This window comes from Gossypium hirsutum, chromosome D09, assembly GCF_007990345.1.
Source record: "Gossypium hirsutum isolate 1008001.06 chromosome D09, Gossypium_hirsutum_v2.1, whole genome shotgun sequence".
In the NCBI taxonomy this organism is placed as follows: domain Eukaryota; kingdom Viridiplantae; phylum Streptophyta; class Magnoliopsida; order Malvales; family Malvaceae; genus Gossypium; species Gossypium hirsutum.
In genome coordinates this window covers 35,157,166-35,177,171 of record NC_053445.1, presented here as the reverse complement: position 1 = coordinate 35,177,171, position 20,006 = coordinate 35,157,166, and the positions used below count along the sequence as shown (strand labels likewise).

Genomic DNA, 20,006 nt, shown 5'->3' with positions numbered 1-20,006 from the left:
ACCAACTCGAATATCACTTAGTTCAAAACTTAGCTCTGATACCACTTGTCACGGGGCTAGACATTTCGTCTCGCAATCCGTGCGGCCTTAAGCGATCCGCTTGCTCCAAACTCGCCTAAGTCAGCCTTTACGCCCAAAAGTGAGGATTCTTTAGAACTCCTCCAAGGCACCAACTTGTATAGCGGAAGCGATAGTGCCAAAAGAAGTTACAAGTGAACAACAGAAAGCCAAAGAAAGAATGCACACAAAGTGTTTGAGTAAATGCTCAAAGAATTCTATTACTCTTAAGAATTCAACTTACAATGGATGAGTACAAATGAGGGGGAGGCTCTCTATTTATAGTTTAACTCCCCCAAAACCGACGGTCAAGATACATTTTATATCGATGAATGAGATTCACTATATCCCTTGATTTTAGGGATTTACAAGATTTGCCATATCAAATCTAATCTAATCTTTACAAGATATGATTCTCTCTATCTTCTAAGATTAGCTACTAAAATTAGCCTAAGTTGCCATGTCTTTGTCATCGGGCAACCAGGCTTCAATCTGACAGGCTTTTTTAATAGTTCTCTGAATCAACCAGTTCTCGTGGGCTAAATGTTCCTCATCTAATCGATAGACCTTCATGGGGTCTTGTGCCATGGTCACGGGCTTTGCAGTTTGGCCCGTGACACTAGTATCAGGTTACCCATCTGGGTTAAACCTTTATCGACACAATAAATAGTCTGACCAAGGCTTTATACATTTAAGGTTACCCGTCCGGGCTAAACCTATAAAACGACATTAGGTTACTTGTCCGAGCTAAACTTGTGTCACATGTATCTTCGAGTCCACAACAAATGATGGAGCTTAGAATCATCGGGCATCAACTTGTAACCTCGTGTATGAGACTTTTACTAAGTTCATTGGGATTAATCTCAACATTTTCATTCAGTACCATTCCATTTCAATTAAGTTAAATCCTCAATTTGAGTACTAACTCATAACCAATTCAAACTTTCAATAAAACATAAATACACATTTAAACATGATACAACAAAAATTAAATCTTATTTATACTGTATGAACTTACTAGGGGAAAACAATAAAAGTAGAAGTGTCAGGGACTAATCTATAAATTTCCCTTTTCCTGATTACCTATCAGTTCTTAATCTATACAATAATTTATTTCCAATTATCAGTTCCAAACACTTTAAATAATCTCATTAATGTATGTCATATTTTATTCAATTTTCACAATTTTCCTAAAGTTTTATCTTTTATTCAATTTAGTCCCTAACACCAAAACAAACATATTGTTCACATTTAAACCCCAAACTTTCAATCCGAATTTAATCTCATCCCAATACAGCCTTCAAGTATCTATATTTATAAGAATTTCATGCTAATTTTAACATATTTTCATTTTAATCCCTAAACTCAAAACTAACAAAAATAATTTTTCATAATAGTCCTATTTCATATTAAAACATCAAACTCAACCATTAGTCATTTAAAAAGCTTTAAAAACAACAATGATAACATTTTAAAACTTTGAAAATTTTAAAATTTAATACCCGAGTTAACTAAACTAAATTACGACCATTTTAAAAACATAAAATTTATTAAAAACACTATATGCGCAAGGGGACTGAAAGCTTCAATTCAAAACAATCGCTTCTTCCTTTATGTTTGTGTATTCGGTGAAGACAACTAAAAACGGGAAAGAAGAGAACCAAGTTTATGTTTTAACTTTATTATATTTATTATTTTAACATTAAAATAACATGTAAAATATAACAAAATATGCACCAACCGTCCCACTATAATAAAATATGGTATTATTGCCATATTAAACTTCAGTCATTTCTTAATTAATCAATTTAACTAATAAAATTAGTAGTGATTAACTTTTAAAACTTTTTACGATTTAGTCTTTATACCTTAATTAGCCATATAATTACTGAAATTTTCAGACCAAATTTTAATTCATCTATATGACAGCTCTGTAAACATTTAATGGAAATATTTATAGGTTCAGTTTACAGAAACAAGATCCTGACACCTTATTTTTTAAAACCATTGACTTAAGGATTAAACCACTTGTACTTTAATTAACAGTTCAATTAACAAAATTTATCAAATCAAAATTCACTATAACACTGTATTTGACTCGTAAATATTATTTAATATTTACGGATTCACTCGTCGAAATTGTGGTTTTGAAACCACTGTTTCTAACACAATTAAAAAACAGGCTGTTACAGTTTAAGCCTGAGTTCGATCCATATTTTAAATGAGCCTAATATTTTTATCCAAATCCTCTCAAAATTTAGGTAACTCGACTCATGAACAAGTTTAAGTGACACCAACTCCGTAAAGTGATTAAATAATAATATAGATTTATAACAAAATTGCGAATACTTTGTATTATTTTTATCATAAATTAAGCGTAAATCACGTATATTTAAAAATTTTGTTAAATACTTATAATAAAAGTCAAAATTTTAAATGCGTAATTAATATCCAAATCTTCGGTTTAATAGATAAATGTAAAAAAGATGGCACTCTATTCCAAGAAACAGCTTTTAACGTAATATAATATATAAAAATATCTCAATTCTCAACTGCTTTGGTATATTCGATTCGAATCGCCTAAAAATTTCTTTTTAGTTTATTTATTAATTTTTAATATTTAATTTATTTATTTTTATAAAAAATAGTATTTTAGTTTTTAAAACCGGATCTAAAATGTTTTTTTTTAAATAAAAGAAAATTTGACTTAATTTAAGAATAAATTTACTTATTGATGATGATAATGATTATAGCAATAATTATAAGCAAAATCCCGGTAGCTACTGCATGGCCTAAAAAGAGGCCTATTGCAGTTGGCCTTTTTCCAATGGCGGAAATGGTTTATGGATAACAAAATCTGTGAAGATGATGAATCCTTATATATCTGATTCTTTGGCGATAGATTTTTCAAAATTTTTCCCTTTGAATTCTCTTGTATTTTAGCCCACACGGACATTTAAGCCCTCCCAAAAATTCCGCGTTATTTGTTGTCAACTTGCTTCACTTACTCGAAAAAAAAATCAATGTCAATTTCATCCCAAGAGATCTGCATTTTGCCTAACAAGAACAATCTGGTGATTTTAAAGGAACCCTTTTTTTCTTCCTTTGTAATTTACTCCTTTTTTTTCTGTTTCTGATTTTCTCATTGTTTTTTTCTTGCTTTTTCGTTTTTAGGCTTTGTTGCAAACTAATGGTATGCCAGGGAACTTATTTAATAACTGTAGTAATCTCCCCGCTACACCAACAAGATTGGAAAGGCTTCTTAGAGAGAGGGAGTTGAGGAAGTACTCCAAGTGTTTGAATGATTGTGAAGCTGAGTTACCATCATCAACCCAAGATTGTTTTTCACCTGATCTTGAGACTTCAACTTGTTGGTTCAACGATGAAGAACTTTTAGAAACTGTTTCAGCATCAAGGTCTTTGAATGATGATGGCGAAAGACTGGATTTTCGAACTTCGAAACAACGGCTTTTGGTGGTTGCTAATAGGTTGCCAGTCTCTGCAGTTAGGCATGGGGAAGATTCTTGGCAACTTGAGATGAGTGTTGGTGGCTTAGTCACTGCACTTCTTGGTAAACTCATCACTTCAATAATTCAATTATGTTTTCTTTTTTCGGGTTTTTTGGTTTTCAGTATGGTGCTTGCAGTGTTTATTGTAATTTTGTTATGAAGGTGTGAAGGAATTTGATACCAGATGGATTGGTTGGGCTGGTGTGAATGTCCCTGATGAAATTGGACAAAAGGCATTAGCTAAAGCTTTAGATGAAAAGGTCATATTAGAAAAGAAAAATGAAGTTCATAATTGTTGTTAAAGAAATGCAAATCCATAATCTTGGAAAAATTTTAGTAGGTTTTATATGCTTAATTTTGTGCTTTAGTTAATGCAGAGGTGCATACCGGTATTTCTTGATGAAGAAGTTGTTCATCAATATTATAATGGATATTGTAACAACATATTGTGGCCACTGTTCCACTATATCGGACTTCCACAAGAAGACCGCCTTGCGACTACTCGGAGCTTTCAATCTCAGTTTGATGCTTATAAGAAAGCGAATCAGTTGTTTGCTGATGTGGTTAATGAACATTATGAGGAAGGGGATGTTGTTTGGTGCCATGATTACCACCTAATGTTCCTCCCAAAATGTCTAAAAGAACGGAACAGTAAAATGAAAGTCGGTTGGTTCCTTCATACTCCATTTCCTTCTTCGGAAATCCATAGGATGCTGCCATCTCGGTTGGAGCTGCTGAGGTCTGTTCTTGCTGCTGATTTAGTAGGGTAAGTTCATTTTGCTTCTGGCATTGTTTATGCAGATTCAGTTATCTTGTTTTTCATTCAGTGTTTATGTAAGGTAGGCTGCTTGGATATATGAATTTTGCTAAGATTGCATGCCGGATGAATGTATTTGAATTTCCACTAAACCTAGTATTAGAAATGTACTTTGGGTTTGACTCTGTATGGAGCTTAAACATTCCTCAGGTTTCATTACCGCCCTTAATGAAAGCTGACATTGAATCACATGTCTTCCGGTTGCCAATCTTTCAATTGTCTTCCATTCTATTTCCTTGCCGCCAATGTGATACAAACTGTTATATTCGTTCTACCTGAACACTGGCAGTTACCTGTAGGCCAGTTTGATTTTTATGTTAGTCTGGTACCTAACAGATAAAATGCACTCCACGTTTTGGAGTGATTATGCTGATTCTTGATTTGATAGGTTGATTCAATTTAACGTTTTGACATGCTTGTAAGTTGAGCAATGTCAAGATTTTTTTGTTTGAACTGCTGCAAAACTGCATTGTTGATTTTAACAGACTCCAGTATTACTCTGTGCATGTTAAAGTTCTCAAGTTCATTACTGTGGCAATATTTTCAATTTTTGGTTTGTTGATTTTCTAGCTTCCATACATACGACTATGCAAGGCATTTTGTTAGTGCTTGTACTCGTATTCTCGGGCTGGAGGGCACACCTGAAGGAGTAGAGGATCAAGGAAAGCTGACTCGCATTGCTGCAGTATGTCTTAGTTGTTCTCATTCTCTGTTTATTATCTAAAAAACTTCTAGTGCATAGGTCTTTTAGCATTTAAAAACATTTATTCCTCATCACATCTACTATTTTTGTTGGACGGGATCTTGAAATAACAGTTTCCAGTAGGGATTGATTCTGAACGATTCATTAAAGCTCTTGAACTCCCTGAGGTACAAGATCACATGAAAGTACTGAAACAGAGGTTTGCAGGTCGAAAGGTAGGAATTGGTCAATTGGATTCTTTGCTTTTCTCCCTTAGTTATCAGTTATGTTTGTGTAACATTCATTAGGCATTTTAAAGTCTCATCTTTTGTTTCAAGGAAGCAACATTCAATCTGTTTTTTGAGTTACTTACAATTAATGTTTAATAATTAAAAGGTAATGTTAGGCGTTGATCGGCTTGATATGATCAAGGGAATACCACAGAAGATTTTGGCATTTGAAAAATTTCTCGAGGAAAATCCCAATTGGCGTAATAAGGTGGTTCTCCTTCAAATTGCTGTCCCTACCAGGACCGATGTTCCTGAGTGTATGTTCCTCTGCATATATGTTTCTTCTTCCCATTTGGTTACCTGAAATATTGCCTTACTTTTTCAATGAGAACCACCACAGCAAATTGATTAACTAGCATCTCAAGACACTCTCATGTTGATTTGCCCTCTTATTGTGCCATGCTGTCTTTTATAACAATAGACTGTTGCATGTATTATGTAAATGGAAGATGCAGTGCCAATCTTATATTCAGCAGATATTTTTTAGTAATGAATCGATTTTGCATGAGTCAGTTATTGCATTTTTTACCAGAATGTCGTCTCATTTAATTTAGCTTTCTGATAATCGAAGGCTTTCTTAGGCCATTTTTGCCCCTCTCCCTCTACCCCATTCTCAAAACCTTACATGTCTTACTTTCTTGATATAGATCAAAAGCTTACAAGCCAGGTTCATGAGATTGTGGGGCGCATTAATGGAAGATTTGGAAGTCTTACTGCTGTACCGATACATCATCTGGTTTGTCTATACCTTATTATCAGTTTCCATATATGATATGACTAAAGAATGAACTAAAGGTTACTGCTGGATTGGAAAGATTCAGACCAAAAAAGAAAGACATCTAAGCTTAATCTTATTTACTTTCTTCAACATATGTCACTTTCCAGAAATTCTAGAGGAAACTATGAAAATTTGAAGTGTGAAGTGGTTAAAAATTCTTATTGATAAATTATCACAGATTGTGTAAGGTACAGATATAGGACATTGGCTTGTGTTTGTAAAACTATAACTTATGCAAGGATGCATATGCAATGTGTGTGTGTTTCAATATTTCTGCATATATAGGTGAATAAATGCAATTTTAAGAATATGATTAATCAACAATGACCTAGCTAGAACGCAATTCAAAATTTGGTAAAAGTACCATGAAGGCCCCTGTACTAGGAGTCGGATTGCATTTTATCTCCTGTATTTTAGATAAAAGAGTAAATTGATCTTTCTGTTAAAAATTTCATCCACTTTTATGGTTAAAAATTGGTCCTTGTACCTTACGGAGGTACATGTGGTACGCCATGTGTTATTGTTTACTTATTCCATTAGCTACGTCAATTTTTAATAGTATAAGTGGATGAAATTTTTAACAAAAATGACCATTCTGCTCTTTGATCTAAAGTAGAAGGACTAATTTGCCCATTTTTTTAGTAGAGGGGGCAAAATACAATCTGACTCCTAGTACAGGGGCCTCCATTGTACTTTTGCCTTCAAAATTCATATGGCATATTCCTTTTTAAAGGATAAGTAAAGCCTTTGTTTGCTTATATGAGCACTGTTTCATGCCAGTACGGCATACTGGATGCTTGTTTAATCAAGTAGAACCGTGAGGCTATACGGTCTTGGGAAGATTTTAGAATACTCCAATAAATATTGAATTGAAAATATGTGTTGGGAAGATATGCATATGACTTTAGTATGTGTCAAATGAATGTGAAATTTTATCAGGTTATATCATTGAATACACTACATGAACTTGTGAATACTGTAGATTTTGTTGCCAAGACAGACTTAAAGGAGGAGTACTAAACTTAAACAAACTCCATTCTGGTAGCCATTGAATATGAAACATTTGCACCCTTTACTATATAACTCTAATATGCCTCAATTTCTAAAGTTTTTTACTTACTGTTTTGCAGGATCGTTCTCTTGATTTTCATGAATTATGTGCACTGTACGCTGTTACAGGTACCGACCTTTGTGCTTTAATACCAATTGGAATCACTGTTTTTGTTTGAAATGATAACTTGATTTTTATTCATGTCTGAACTTTTGGCAATTAACAAATCATGCAGATGTAGCTCTTGTGACATCTTTGAGGGATGGAATGAACCTCGTCAGCTATGAGTACGTTGCCTGCCAAGAGTCCAAGAAAGGGGTCCTTATACTAAGCGAGGTACTTAGATTGGATTTGGATTATACATATGTAAGGGCTTTGCCGGATGTGTGTAATTTTCTTAAGAACGTCCCTGCATATATTCTAGTTTGCTGGGGCTGCTCAGTCTCTGGGTGCCGGAGCCATTTTGGTTAATCCATGGAATGTCACTGAAGTTGCTTCTTCTATTGGTTATGCTTTGAATATGCCAGCTGATGAAAGAGAAAAACGACACCACCATAACTTCAAGCATGTGATTTCACATACAGCTCAAGAATGGGCTTCAACTTTTGTAAGGTGGTGATCATAGCTTAGTGCTCATATTTTCTTTGATGAGAACTTGAGGGAGGGAGTGATTGGTGCTTATAATGTGAGATGAAGATTGAAATAAGACCTTTCAGTTTTATGGTAAACTCTGAAGCTTTGTTTGTGCAGTGAACTTAATGTTACCATTGTTGAAGCTCAACTGAGGACAAGACAAATTCCCCCACCACTCCCAATTGAAGTTGCGGTTGATCGCTATTCATGTTCGAATAACTGTTTGCTCATATTGGTATGCTAATTTTTGTAGTCTCATCTTTCTTTATTTGACAATGTCGAAAGGGGCCCTGCTTCTCTTGCTTTGTATCTCCAAACATTATAGGAAAAGAAAAAAGCCACTTCTAATTTTCATTTTCATAATCTCTCTTCCATGTTACAGGGATTTAATGCAACTTTAACTGAACCAGTGGATACCCTTGGAAGGAAGGACAGTCAAATTAATGAATGGCAGCCCAAGTTACGTCCAGATTTACGAGAACCTTTGAGAAAACTTTGTGATGATCCGAAGACAACAGTTCTTGTCCTCAGTGGAAGCGCTAGAAATGTCCTGGATGATGTATTAAATCCTTAGTTTTGACTTGTTGCATTTTTTTTCTTTAAAATGAAATCTCTGAACTCGTAATTTGCAATGCAGAACTTCAGTGATTACAACTTGTGGTTGGCAGCCGAAAATGGGATGTTTTTACGAGTTACAACAGGAGATTGGATGACGACAATGCCTGAAAACTTAAGTATGGAATGGGTGGATAGTGTTAAGGTACTTAACATTAGCTCAATAAAGCTCATAATATGTATGAAGTTGTGTCTAGACTTTCTGATGCTTACTCTGATTTCAGAATGTATTTGAATATTTTACCGATAGAACTCCTCGATCTCAGTTCGAGGTCCGAGAGACTTCACTCATATGGAACTACAAATATTCAGGTCCTCATCTGAGCCTCTTTCACAGATAATCACTTGATTTTATGTTGGTTTCTTGCGTTTATTAATTTTTCTTCTGAACAACTTAATGAAAAAAATGTCTAGATGTCGAGTTTGGAAGACTCCAAGCGAGAGATCTGTTGCAGCATCTTTGGACTGGTCCGATCTCTAATGCATCTCTCGATGTTGTCCAAGGTAGACGGTCTGTTGAGGTTAGATCAGTCGCTGTTACAAAGGTATGCTTTAGTGGTATTATTCACTCTTGGATCACAAGTTATCTCATTTCATGCTTTAATGTATATATAGAGTGCTGCAATCGATCGAATCCTCGGAGAAATAGTTCATAACAAAGGCATGAAAGAACCTATTGATTACGTCCTATGTATCGGTCACTTTCTCACTAAGGTGCGTTTTCGATCACCGACTTTTAGCTGTTTTCCTTTCTTCCAAAGTTTTCCTATATAAAGGAATATGAACTTGGAGAACCAACTCTCGATAAGATCATGTAATGAAAAACCAATGCGGGATAGGATTTAGCCTCAAACTAGTGAAAAATTGGTTGCATTGATTGATAAACTTCGAAAACTGAAACTAAATGATGATCTGCAATTGGTTCAGGATGAAGACATTTATACATTTTTCGAGCCAGAGCTTCCCTCAGAAGTCCCGGCTTCGGTAAGACCCCAAGTACCAACACAAGTTAGGACATCCATCGTTGGGTCGAGGGCAGCTCTCCTTATGAAACAAAATTCTACGTCGGCTGTAGAACAGAACAAGAGCTATGCCATAGATGGAGATACGTTGCACTCGATGGTGACCGATCGAATATCGCTTCAAGAAGGTTCTTCAGTGCTTGATCTTCAGGCCAACGACTACTTTTCTTGCTCCGTTGCAAGGAAAAGATCAAACTCGCGCTACCGCCTTCAATCATCTGATGAAGTTGTGACACTCTTGAGAGAACTAGCAGATCATCGTTGATGGTAAAATCCCGAGATTTAAAGCATATTCTTCGATCGTATCATATTTATTGTTATTGCAGACATAGTAGTTCTTATCGGTCATCTACAGTATATCATGGGATATATACCTAGATGGATTTTACATTAGACGTAGCAAAGTTCAAAGATTAGTTTTATATATTTAGTAGTAAAAGTTCTTTTTGAAAATAATAAATTTCCTTTTTTTTCATAATAAAATTTTATTCTTTTGCAATAATATATACATATATAATAGCCAATTAAAACTTTGAATTTGATTCCATAACACTCAATTAAATTTGTTTATATGTAAAAAGTTGAATTTAAATATTTAAATTTTACTTGAATTGAAATTCTTTTTTTATTTTTTAGAAGCAATATGTATGCTTAAAATTAAGAATGCTCAATTAAATTCACTAGCCATTATAATAAATATTAAAGGTTAAATTCTGCTGTTAGTCCCTGAACTTGTATAGAATTTGAGAATTGGTCTCTGTACTTTAAAAATTAAATCCTCTTAATTTTTCAATTTAAAAAATCTTAGTCCAATAATTATTATTGTCAGTAGTTTTTGTCAAAATTTGTCAAGTTAACATTTTTTTTTCAATCCTATAACACAATTATATGCTTCAATAGGAATCACGCACACAAAGGTAAATTGATACAATATAAACCTCCGTAAAATGCCCCCATAACCCAGTAGATAAAGTACATTACATAGTTTGTTCTAAGCATTGACAACTTACCCATTTCATGACTTTGGCATTGGACATTCTAAAAATGGGTACTATCGGGTTGGGTGAATTCAATAATAGATGCCTAGCGGCATTCTAGCTTTTCTTCTCCTTCCAGGACCTATCCGAAAGAGAATTCAGATCTTCTCGATCATGAATACCTAAATAGGGCGAATCACTTAGTGGATATCTTTGCTTTGGAACAAAACAATTAGAATAGAATTAGGCTCGGTCAATTAGAATTTGTATTATCCATATATTATCCACTATTTTAATAATTGAATTGGGATTTTTAAATAAAAAATAAGACTATTTTTACCTTTTTTTTAAATATGGACTAAATCTCAAAATTTGTCAAAGTATAGGGGCTAATAGCAAATTTTAACCAATATTAAAATACTTGCTTGAATTTTTAAAAGTAATCGAACGGAATGGAATAGAATTAATTTTTATTTATTAATTGCTCTCTCCCATTGCTGAGTACTCTTTGAAAATTGTTTGCTTTGTTCTTCGGTTTTAGTGACAGTTCTTATGAACAGAAGTACTGTCAAAATCTCGCGCGCTTTTATTCAAAAACCCAAACAATCAAATACCCTTTTTCAGTATCTCAATCTTCCTTCGGAATCTTTCACTACAATTTCTTGTAATGCAAATTCTCATTCCCCCAAATATAAATTTTTACTCTCCGATCACCTAAAGAACCGAAGATTGGATGAAGCTCGTGAGGTTTTAAACAAAATCCCATACCCTGGGGTGCATTTATACACCATGATGATCGACGGGTATGCGTTGAATCATCGGCTTGACGATGCAATTCAACTGTTCGAGAAAATGCCGGTGAGAGATACCGTTTCGTGGAATTCAATGATTAAAGGGTGTTTGAATGGCGGGGATTTAATTACGGCCAAGAAGCTTTTCGATGAAATGCCTGGACGGAATGTTGTTTCTTGGACGACAATGGTAAATGGGTATTTGCAGTTTGGGAAAATCGAGGTGGCTGAGAGGTTGTTTTTTGAGATGCCTGTGAAGGATGTTGCGGCGTGGAATTCAATGATTTATGGGTATTTGAAGTCTGGTAGAGTTGATGAGGCGGTTAATTTGTTTAGAAAGATGCCATCTAGGAATGTAATTTCATGGACTTCAATGATTGATGGGTTGGATTATAATGGAAGAAATGATGAAGCTTTAATTTTTTATAAAAAGATGGTGGGTTTTGGTGTTAAGCTGAGTTCAAACACGGTTTCTTGTGTGTTGAGAGCTTGTGCAAATGTCATGGCTTTGCATTTGGGTGTTCAAACTCATTGCCAAGTAGTTAAATTGGGGTTTTCTTTTGATGAATTTATATGTACTTCGCTTTTAACTTTTTATGCAAACTGCAAGCAAATGGAAAATGCTTGCAAGGTTTTCAATGAGAAACTGCATGGGAATGTGGTAATATGGACAGCTCTCTTGACTGGTTATGGCTTGAACCATAAGCATGAATCTGCATTGATGGTTTTTGGAGACATGATACGAATGGCTGTCCTCCCAAATCAATCATCTTTCACTAGTGCTTTGAATTCGTGCAGTGGATTAGAGGCTCTAGACAAGGGTAAAGAGATCCATGCCGTGTCTGTCAAGCTAGGTCTGGGCTCTGATGTATTTGTTGGTAATTCTCTAATTGTAATGTATACTGTATGTGGGAGTATTAATGATGCTGTAGCTGCATTTAGTAATATTGGTGAGAAAAATGTCGTCTCATGGAACTCCATTATTGTTGGATCTGCAAAGCATGGTCAAGGTAAGTTGGTTCTCACACTCTTTAGCCGGATGATACGTGATGAAGTTGATCCGGATGAGATTTCATTCACGGGGTTGCTTTCTGCTTGCAGCCATTCTGGGATGTTGCAAAAAGCTAGATGCTTTTTCGAGTATATTAGTCGATATAAATCCACTGCGATAAAGCTTCAGCACTATGTTTGTATGGTTGATGTCCTGAGTAGATGTGGTAAATTGGAAGAAGCAGAGGAACTAATTAAAAATATGAAGGTAAAACCGAATTCTATAGTATGGCTAGCTTTGCTTAGTGCTTGTAGGATGCATTCTAACTTAGGAGTGGCTGAAAGGGCTGCAAAATCGATCCTTGATCTTGAACCGAATTGCAGTGCTGCTTACGTTTTGTTGTCAAATATATATGCTTCTGCCGGTAAATGGAGTGATGTCTCAAGAATGAGAGTAAGGATGAAACAAGCAGGGATCGTGAAACAACTAGGTTGCAGCTGGGTTACTTTGAGGGGAGTGCGACATGAGTTTGTTTGTGCAGATAGGTCTCACCCTCTTAGTGAAAAAATATATCAAAAGCTGGACTGGTTGGGAGGGAAGTTGAAGGAGTTTGGGTATGTTCCAGATGAGAGTTTTGCCCTGCATGATGTGGAGGATGAGCAGAAGAAAGAGATGTTGTTGTATCACAGCGAGAGGCTTGCTGTTGCATTCGGATTGGTGACTACCGCAGAGGGCAGCACAATAACAGTGATGAAGAATCTTCGTGCATGTGGCGATTGTCACAGTGCCATTAAGCTCATAGCTAAGATCGTTGGGCGTGAAATCATTGTAAGAGATTCTACACGCTTTCATCACTTCCGAAATGGGATGTGCTCTTGTGGGGATTATTGGTAGCAAATTACAAGGGTTGCCTTGCTAATAACATTTTGATCGTTCACTGAAGTTAAAGCTGTTTTCTTTTCATTTCCAACCCCCTTGGATTTACCTTTCAGTCTACAAAGAAGTAAATCAAGCTAAAAATCCATGTAGAAAGAACTGGAGTGTGAAGGGCTAGAAGTGCAAGGAATTGAAGGTTTGGGTCACAAAAGAGGGGCAAAAGGTTGCAGCAGTAAGGGGCAAAACTGGTCAGTCTCTCTATTAGCATAAATCTGTGATATCATCCATATTAAACTTCACTTCTTTGTACTGACTAGAAAGTCAAGCATGCTATTTAGGAGTAAAGGGATGTTAATTTAAATGAATTGAGATCTGAATTCTTAGGTTAAGCTATGTTAATCTTGGATATGAAAATATGATCATATTTTACTGCTTCTGATAGCATAGGTTGTGGCCTTGATTCTTCCATTGCTATGATTTGTAAATCAATACTAATTTTCCATTCACATTGCTAATCAAGCTTCAATTATTTACTCTCCTTTCAGAAAACTACAAATGTTATGTTAATTGGCTAATACAAACAAAAACTGGTTTGAGATTCTAATTGTAATGGTAATCCACTGAGACAAACAAAATTGTAACCCTAAAACAACAGATTTCAAATTAAATTAATATTAGCAATTTATATGTCTAGATGTTCTTCTTCAAAGCAGATTATTTAGTAATAATAATGATAACAACAATAATAGTAATAAGCAAAATTGTGGTGGCTACTGCATGGCCTAAAAAGAGATAGGAAAAGTTCTGTTGCATTTGGCCCTTTTTCAATGGCGGTATGGAAAACTAAATCTGTCAGAGTGATGAATCTTTATATACACACGCGCGCGCGCGCGATTATTTTGTACATGGCAATAGGTATTCTTTTTATTTTGAATTCTTTTGTATTTTAGCCCACACAGCATTTAAGCCCTCCCAAATATCCAAATCCTTTTTGCCAATTTGCTTGATTCCTCCCTCTCAATCCCCTTCTCATATTCAAAAATAATTTCATCCAAGATTCTTGGCAACTTGAAACTAGTGCTGGCTGATGAAGGATGAAGTTTTGCAAAGATAAAAAATAATAATAAAGAGAAGTAGAATTCTGCAGATGAAGGATAGAAAATTTAAGAAAACATTGCGAGAGGAGAAAATATAGGGGAAATCTCATGGCTAACAACATATATATATCCCTGGTAACCAAATCAGCCAAAATAACTAACAAAATAACAGAATCAACAAAGTATCCTAACAGAATAGCAATGGCGGCCATAACCAACCAAATAACAACCAGATGAAAAGAAAAATGAAGATAAATGGCCTGGAACACTAAAACGCTAACGTTTAAATTGTACTGATTTACCCTGTAACGGTTAGTGCACTTCTTGGTAAACTGATCACTTCAATTCTTTATTGATTCATTTTTCCTTTCCAGTTGTTTTTATACTGTTTGCAATGTTTTTAATTTTGTTATGAAGGTGTGAAGGAATTTGAGACCAGATGAATTGGTTTGGCTGGCGTAAGTGTTCCTGATGAAATTGGACGAAAGGCATTAACTGAAGCTTTAGCTGAAAAGGTCAGACTAGAAAAGACTGAAGATCTTAACTGTTGTTAAAGAAATGCAATTCCATAATCTTGGAAAAGTTAATAGGATTATATGTTTAATTTTGTGCTTAAATTAATGCAGAGGTGCATACCGGTGTTTCTTGATGAAGAAATTCTCCATCTATATTATAATGGAACCTGTAACAACATGTTGTGGCCATTGTTTCACTATCTCAGACTTCTGCAAGACAACTGCCTTGCAACTACTTGAAGCTTCCAATCTCAGTTCGATGCTTATAAGAAAGTGAACAAGTTGTTTGCCGATGTGGTTAACGAGCACTACGAGGAAGGGGATGTGGTTTGGTGCCATGATTACCACCTAATGTTTCTTCCAAAATACCTAAAAGAATGGAACAGTAAAATGAAAGTCGGTTGGTTTCTGCATACCCATTTCCTTCTTCTGAAATCCATCGGACACTGCCATCTCGATTGGAGCTGCTGAGGTCTGCTGCTGATTTAGTAGGGTAAGTTCATTTTACTTCAGGCATTGTTTTATTGGAATGCAGAGTCAATTTTCTTGTCTTTCTTTCAATGTTTATGTATTAGTAGGTTGCTTGGATATATGAATTGAGCTTAGTTTGCATGTTGGATGAAGGTATTTAAATTTCCACCGAATATAGTATTAAAAATGCACTTTGGATTCAACTCTGTAGGGAGCTTAAACATTCCTCAGGTTTTATCACTAAGAGCAGAACGAAAGCTAACATCAAATTACATGTCTTCTTGCTGCTATATGATAACCTTTCAATTTTCTATCATTCTTCTGCCTTGTACCCAATGTGATACAAACTGTTGTAGTCATTCCGCCTAAACACTTGCAATAAACCGTTGGCCATTTATATTCTTTTATGTTAGTCCGATACCTAAAAGAAAAAATGCTGTCTGGATTGGGGAGTGATTATGCTGATTCTTGATTTGATTGGTTGATTCAATTCAATGGTTATGGATATACTGAAATCTCCCTACGTTAGATTGCAAAGCACTTAATTGTGAAATGAGAACAGTTTCAAACAATCTTGTTTCGACATGCTTGTGAGTTGTGCAACATCATGAATTTTTTGTTTGAACTGCTGCAAAACTGCAATGTCAGTTTTAATGCACTCTTGTATCACTTTGAGCATGTTGTTTCTTTCTGTCAAAATCATATTATGTTATAGTTCTCAAGGCCATTACCATGGCATCGTTTTAATTTCCGGTTTGTTGATGTTCCAGCTTCCATGTATATGACTATGCAAGGCATTTTGTTTGTGCTTGTACTCGTATTCTCGGGTGCCCTCGAAGGAGTAGAGGGTTGAGGAAAGTTGACTTGCGTAGCTGTAGTATGTCATAGCTGATCTCTTTCATCTTTTTCCATCGAAGAATCTTTAAATTGCCAATTTAATTTGTTCTTTTGCATGGACCTTTTAGCATTTTAAATACATTCATTCCTTATCACATCTACTCTTTTTGTTGCTTGGGATCTTGAAATTACAGTTTCCAGTAGGGATTGATCCTGATAATTTCATTTGAGCTCTTGAACTCCCTCGAGTACAAAATCTCATGGAAGAACTGAAAGAGAGGTTTGCGGGTCTAAAGGTAGGAATTGAATTCTTTTCTCCCTTAATTGGTATCAGTTATGTTTGTGTAGTTTGATTTAAGGGAAGCAACTTTCAAGCTGTTTTTGAGTTGCTTATGGGTTCATGTTTAATAATGGTAAGGTAATGTTGGGCGTTGATCAGCTTGATATGATCGAGGGAATACCACAAAAGATTTTGGCATTTGAAAAGTTTCTCAAGTAAAATCCTGATTCGGGTGATAAGGTGGTTCTCCTGAAAATTGCTGTCCCTACCAGGACAGATGTTCCCAAGTGTACGTTCAGAAACACTTTTCTTCTTCTTTCTGGTTACCTGAAAGATTGTGTTAACTTTTGCAATGAGAACTGCCATGGGATTAAACTGATTAACATTATCATACTAATACTCTAGCATCTCAAGATGCAGTACTCTTGTGTTGATTTTCCTTCTTATTATGCCATACTGACTTTTTTGACTATCAATTGTTGCATCTATTATTTAAATAGAACATGCAGTGCTATCTTTATCTTCAGCAGACACTTTTTAATAGTGAATCTGATTTCCATGAGTTATTTCTTGCTTTTTTACCATAATATTGTCTCATTTCATTTTGTTTTCCGATAATTTGTGGTTTTCTCAAGGCTATTTCAACCCTCCCCTTGTACTGACTCCTCAAACCTTACATGTTTACTTTCTTGATATCATAGATAAAGAGCTTACAAGCCAAGTCCATGAGATTGTTGGACGCATTAATGGAAGATTTGGTACCCTTACTGATGCACCAATACATCATCTGGTTTTTCTATACCTTATTAACTTTTATCCATCACTATATATGATAAAAGAGTGAACTAAAGGTTACTGCTTGGTTCGAAAGATGCTGCCCCCCCCCCCCCCCCGGTTTTTTTCCCCCAAAAAATAATCAAAGCTTCATATTATTTACTTCAACATTTAGTTGCTTTTCTGAAATTCTAGGTGAAACAATGAATAAGACAGTTTACGGTACAGATATAGGTTCTTAGGTTATGATTGTCAAAGTATTATTTATGAGAGGGTATGCACGTGCATAGACAGTTTGTGTGTTTTTCAATGTTGATGCATATATAGGTGAATAAATGCAATACAAAGAATATGATTAATCAACAATGACCTAGCTAGAAAGCATTTCACAGCTCACATAACATTTTCCTTTTCAAAGGACAAGGAAAGCCTTTTGTTTTCTTATACAGGCACTTTTCCATGCCAGTAAGGCATGCCAGTAGACCATCTAATTTAAGTAGAAATTTCCCATGAGTCTAAACATTCTTAGCAAGATTTTAGCTTACTAAGATATAACTTCACATTTTGTGTGTTGAACAGTCATGCTTATGAGTTTTTTATGTCCCAAATGAATTTCTGAAATTTAATATCTGGTTAAGATTTAAATCATTGAAAACTCCATACTTCTGTAACACATTAATTTGCAGTTTAACTTTCTGTGGTATGTTATTGAGTTGATTTTGTTGCATAATTGATAGAAGAAGAAGTTCCAAACATTACTTTGCTTAACTCAATCTTCTAAGCTGCTGAATATAAAAAACATTGTGGCCCTTTCTACAACTTTTAGCATGTCTCGAGTTCTATAGCATTTTCCTTACTGATTTGCAGGATCACTCGCTTGATTTTCACACCTTATGCACACTATATGCTGTTACCAGTGCTGACTTTTGTGTTATTAACACCGATTGAAATCACTATTTTTGTTTGAAATGATAACTTGATTTTAGGCATGTCTGAACTTTTGGCAATTAACAAATTATGCAGATGTAGCTCTTGTGACATCTTTGCGGGATGGAATGAACCTCGCCAGCTATGAGTTTGTTGCTTGCCAAGCATCCAACAAAGATGTAGCTATCTGATTTGGTTTATACATATGTTTAGGGCTTTTTCCGGATGTGTAAACCCTAAAGCTTAAATTTTCATAAGAACGTCTCTGCATATTTTCCAGTTTGCTGGGGCTGCTCAGTCTCTTGGTGCTGGAGCTATTCTGGTTAATCCGTGGAATGTCACTGGAGTTGCTGATGAAAGAGAAAAGCGTCACCGCCATAACTTCATGCATGTGACTTCACATACATCTCAAGAATGGGCCACATCGTTTGTAAGGTGGTGGTCATAGCTTAGTACTTATATTCTCTTTTATGAAAACTCGAGGGATGGAGAGACTGGTGCTTATAATGTTAGAGAAAGATAGAAATAAGACCTTTCTCGCAACCCTTTCCCTTTGTTTTTTTCTTTTCTTAATTAGAAAAATGGAACACCAAAACTTTTCTTTTCGAAATCTTGGAATTTAAGTTGTCAAATTGGAGAAAGATTGCGTGGTTTCCCCTTTTTTATGCCTATCTCTTGTTTCAATTTTATGGTAAACCCTGAAGCTTTCCCTTTGTAGTGAACTTAATGAAACCATTGCTGAAGCTCAATCGAGGACAAGACGAATTCAACCATCACTCCTGATTGAAGTTGCGGTTGATCGTTACACACGTTTGAATAATCAATTGCACATACTGGTATGCTAACTTTTGTAGTGCTTCTTTATTTGACAATGTTGAAAAGGCCCTGCTTCTCTTGCTCTCTATCTCCGAATATTATAGGAGAAGAGAAAAACTGCTCCTAGCGTGCATTTTCATTTTTGTAATCACCCTGCTATGTTATAGGGATTTAATGCAACTTTAACTGAACCACTGGAGACCCTTGGGAGGAAGGGCAGTCAAATTAATTGGAGCCAAAGTTACATTCGGATTTACGAGAACCAATCAATTATGTGCTGTAAGAGGAAATATGAGTTCGGAAAACGAATGTGTTATAGGGTTTATCCTCAAACTAAAGAAAATTTGGTTATGATTAAATAACTTCGAACATGCCCAGTGTAACAACTCGGTTTTGACCCTAATCAGAATAGTGGTTTCGGGACCACAAATCCGAATAAAAAAAAATTAATATTATTTCATGTGTTTATTATATGTTAATTTACATGTGTGAAAATTTCGTGAATTAATTTTATTGTTTGCGTGCTTAATTTAATAAAAGGACTTAATCGCGTAAAATGTGAAATTGATTAATTAATGTGTAAAGTGCTAACTTGCTAATGTCTTTATAATGTGAAGTCCTTAATAGGAAATTAGGCCATTATTCAAGATAGTGGATGGCATTATGCTTATAAATTATAGTTTTTATATTATGTATAAAGGTTATAATAATATATTATATTATAAAGTTAATATATTAAAAGACAAACAAATTAAAAGCCACATTTTTCATCTTATTTTGACTGAAACTAGAGAAAAAAAAAGAAAGAAACCTAAGCTAGGTTCGGCCATCTTTTGAAGCTTAATTCAAGGTTAGTTTTTGTTCGGTTTTCGATAATTTTTACGTTTTTGAGATCGTTGCTTTGAATACTACTCGACCCATGCTTGAATTTCTGATTTTAATGAATATTTTGAGTTATGCCATTGATGAATATTTGTGTTTTGTGATGTTTGATGATGAATAATGGAAGATATGTCTTAGATTAACATGTTTTGTCTTGAGATTTTTGATAAATTTGAGTATTTAGGGCTAAATTGTGAAAATAAATTTTTGAGGGACTAAAATGTGAAATAAATGCAATGTGTGGACTTGTATGAGAACCATGAATATTCGGCCCTTGTGTGGTAAGGGCAAATTTTGTGTATTTTGTGTTTTGTGCAA

General features: G+C 35.0%; 2 protein-coding genes across 9 annotated transcripts; both read left to right on the top strand.

Annotated features, from left to right (window-relative positions):
- The first annotated feature begins 2,811 nt into the window (after positions 1-2,811).
- On the top strand, positions 2,812-9,932 carry LOC107891731 (alpha,alpha-trehalose-phosphate synthase [UDP-forming] 1). Of its 4 annotated transcripts, none has more exons than XM_041100455.1 (18): positions 2,812-3,131; positions 3,232-3,628; positions 3,729-3,826; positions 3,944-4,332; positions 4,954-5,068; positions 5,200-5,301; positions 5,462-5,612; positions 6,003-6,091; positions 7,264-7,312; positions 7,420-7,520; positions 7,609-7,796; positions 7,935-8,052; positions 8,200-8,376; positions 8,455-8,577; positions 8,657-8,744; positions 8,847-8,953; positions 9,048-9,146; positions 9,360-9,932. In XM_041100455.1, the coding sequence occupies exons 1-18, from the start codon at positions 3,081-3,083 to the stop codon at positions 9,717-9,719; spliced, it is 2,802 nt and encodes a 933-aa protein (XP_040956389.1). In that variant the 5' UTR covers positions 2,812-3,080; the 3' UTR covers positions 9,720-9,932. The 4 variants fall into 4 exon arrangements, with proteins under 4 accessions (XP_040956389.1, XP_016672094.2, XP_016672095.2 ...); XM_016816605.2 differs by having other exon boundaries at positions 8,847-8,977; XM_016816606.2 differs by having other exon boundaries at positions 2,836-3,131; positions 3,935-4,332.
- Positions 9,933-10,178: 246 nt separating this feature from the next.
- On the top strand, positions 10,179-18,967 carry LOC107891732 (pentatricopeptide repeat-containing protein At5g46460, mitochondrial). 5 transcript variants are annotated; one of them, XM_041100460.1, is made up of 8 exons: positions 10,179-13,041; positions 13,206-13,337; positions 14,604-14,701; positions 14,813-15,194; positions 15,943-16,049; positions 16,204-16,305; positions 16,428-16,578; positions 18,087-18,687. In XM_041100460.1, exons 1-2 carry the CDS (start codon positions 10,984-10,986, stop codon positions 13,218-13,220), a joined length of 2,073 nt encoding a protein of 690 aa, XP_040956394.1. In that variant the 5' UTR covers positions 10,179-10,983; the 3' UTR covers positions 13,221-13,337; positions 14,604-14,701; positions 14,813-15,194; positions 15,943-16,049; positions 16,204-16,305; positions 16,428-16,578; positions 18,087-18,687. The 5 variants fall into 5 exon arrangements, with proteins under 5 accessions (XP_040956394.1, XP_040956392.1, XP_040956390.1 ...); XM_041100458.1 differs by adding an exon at positions 18,709-18,967 and having other exon boundaries at positions 10,182-13,337; positions 18,087-18,425; XM_041100456.1 differs by having other exon boundaries at positions 10,182-13,337.
- The last annotated feature ends 1,039 nt before the right edge of the window (positions 18,968-20,006 follow it).

Bases quoted from the DNA above. Each gene is read 5' to 3' on its own strand.
- LOC107891731 (XM_016816604.2), top strand. From the start codon at position 3,081: ATGTCAATTTCATCCCAAGAGATCTGCATTTTGCCTAACAAGAACAAT. The intron at 3,132-3,231 runs GTGATTTTAAAG...TTTCGTTTTTAG, and splicing joins TGCCTAACAAGAACAATCTG to GCTTTGTTGCAAACTAATGG. The intron at 8,377-8,454 runs GTATTAAATCCT...TTTGCAATGCAG, and splicing joins CTAGAAATGTCCTGGATGAT to AACTTCAGTGATTACAACTT.
- LOC107891732 (XM_041100458.1), top strand. From the start codon at position 10,984: ATGAACAGAAGTACTGTCAAAATCTCGCGCGCTTTTATTCAAAAACCC.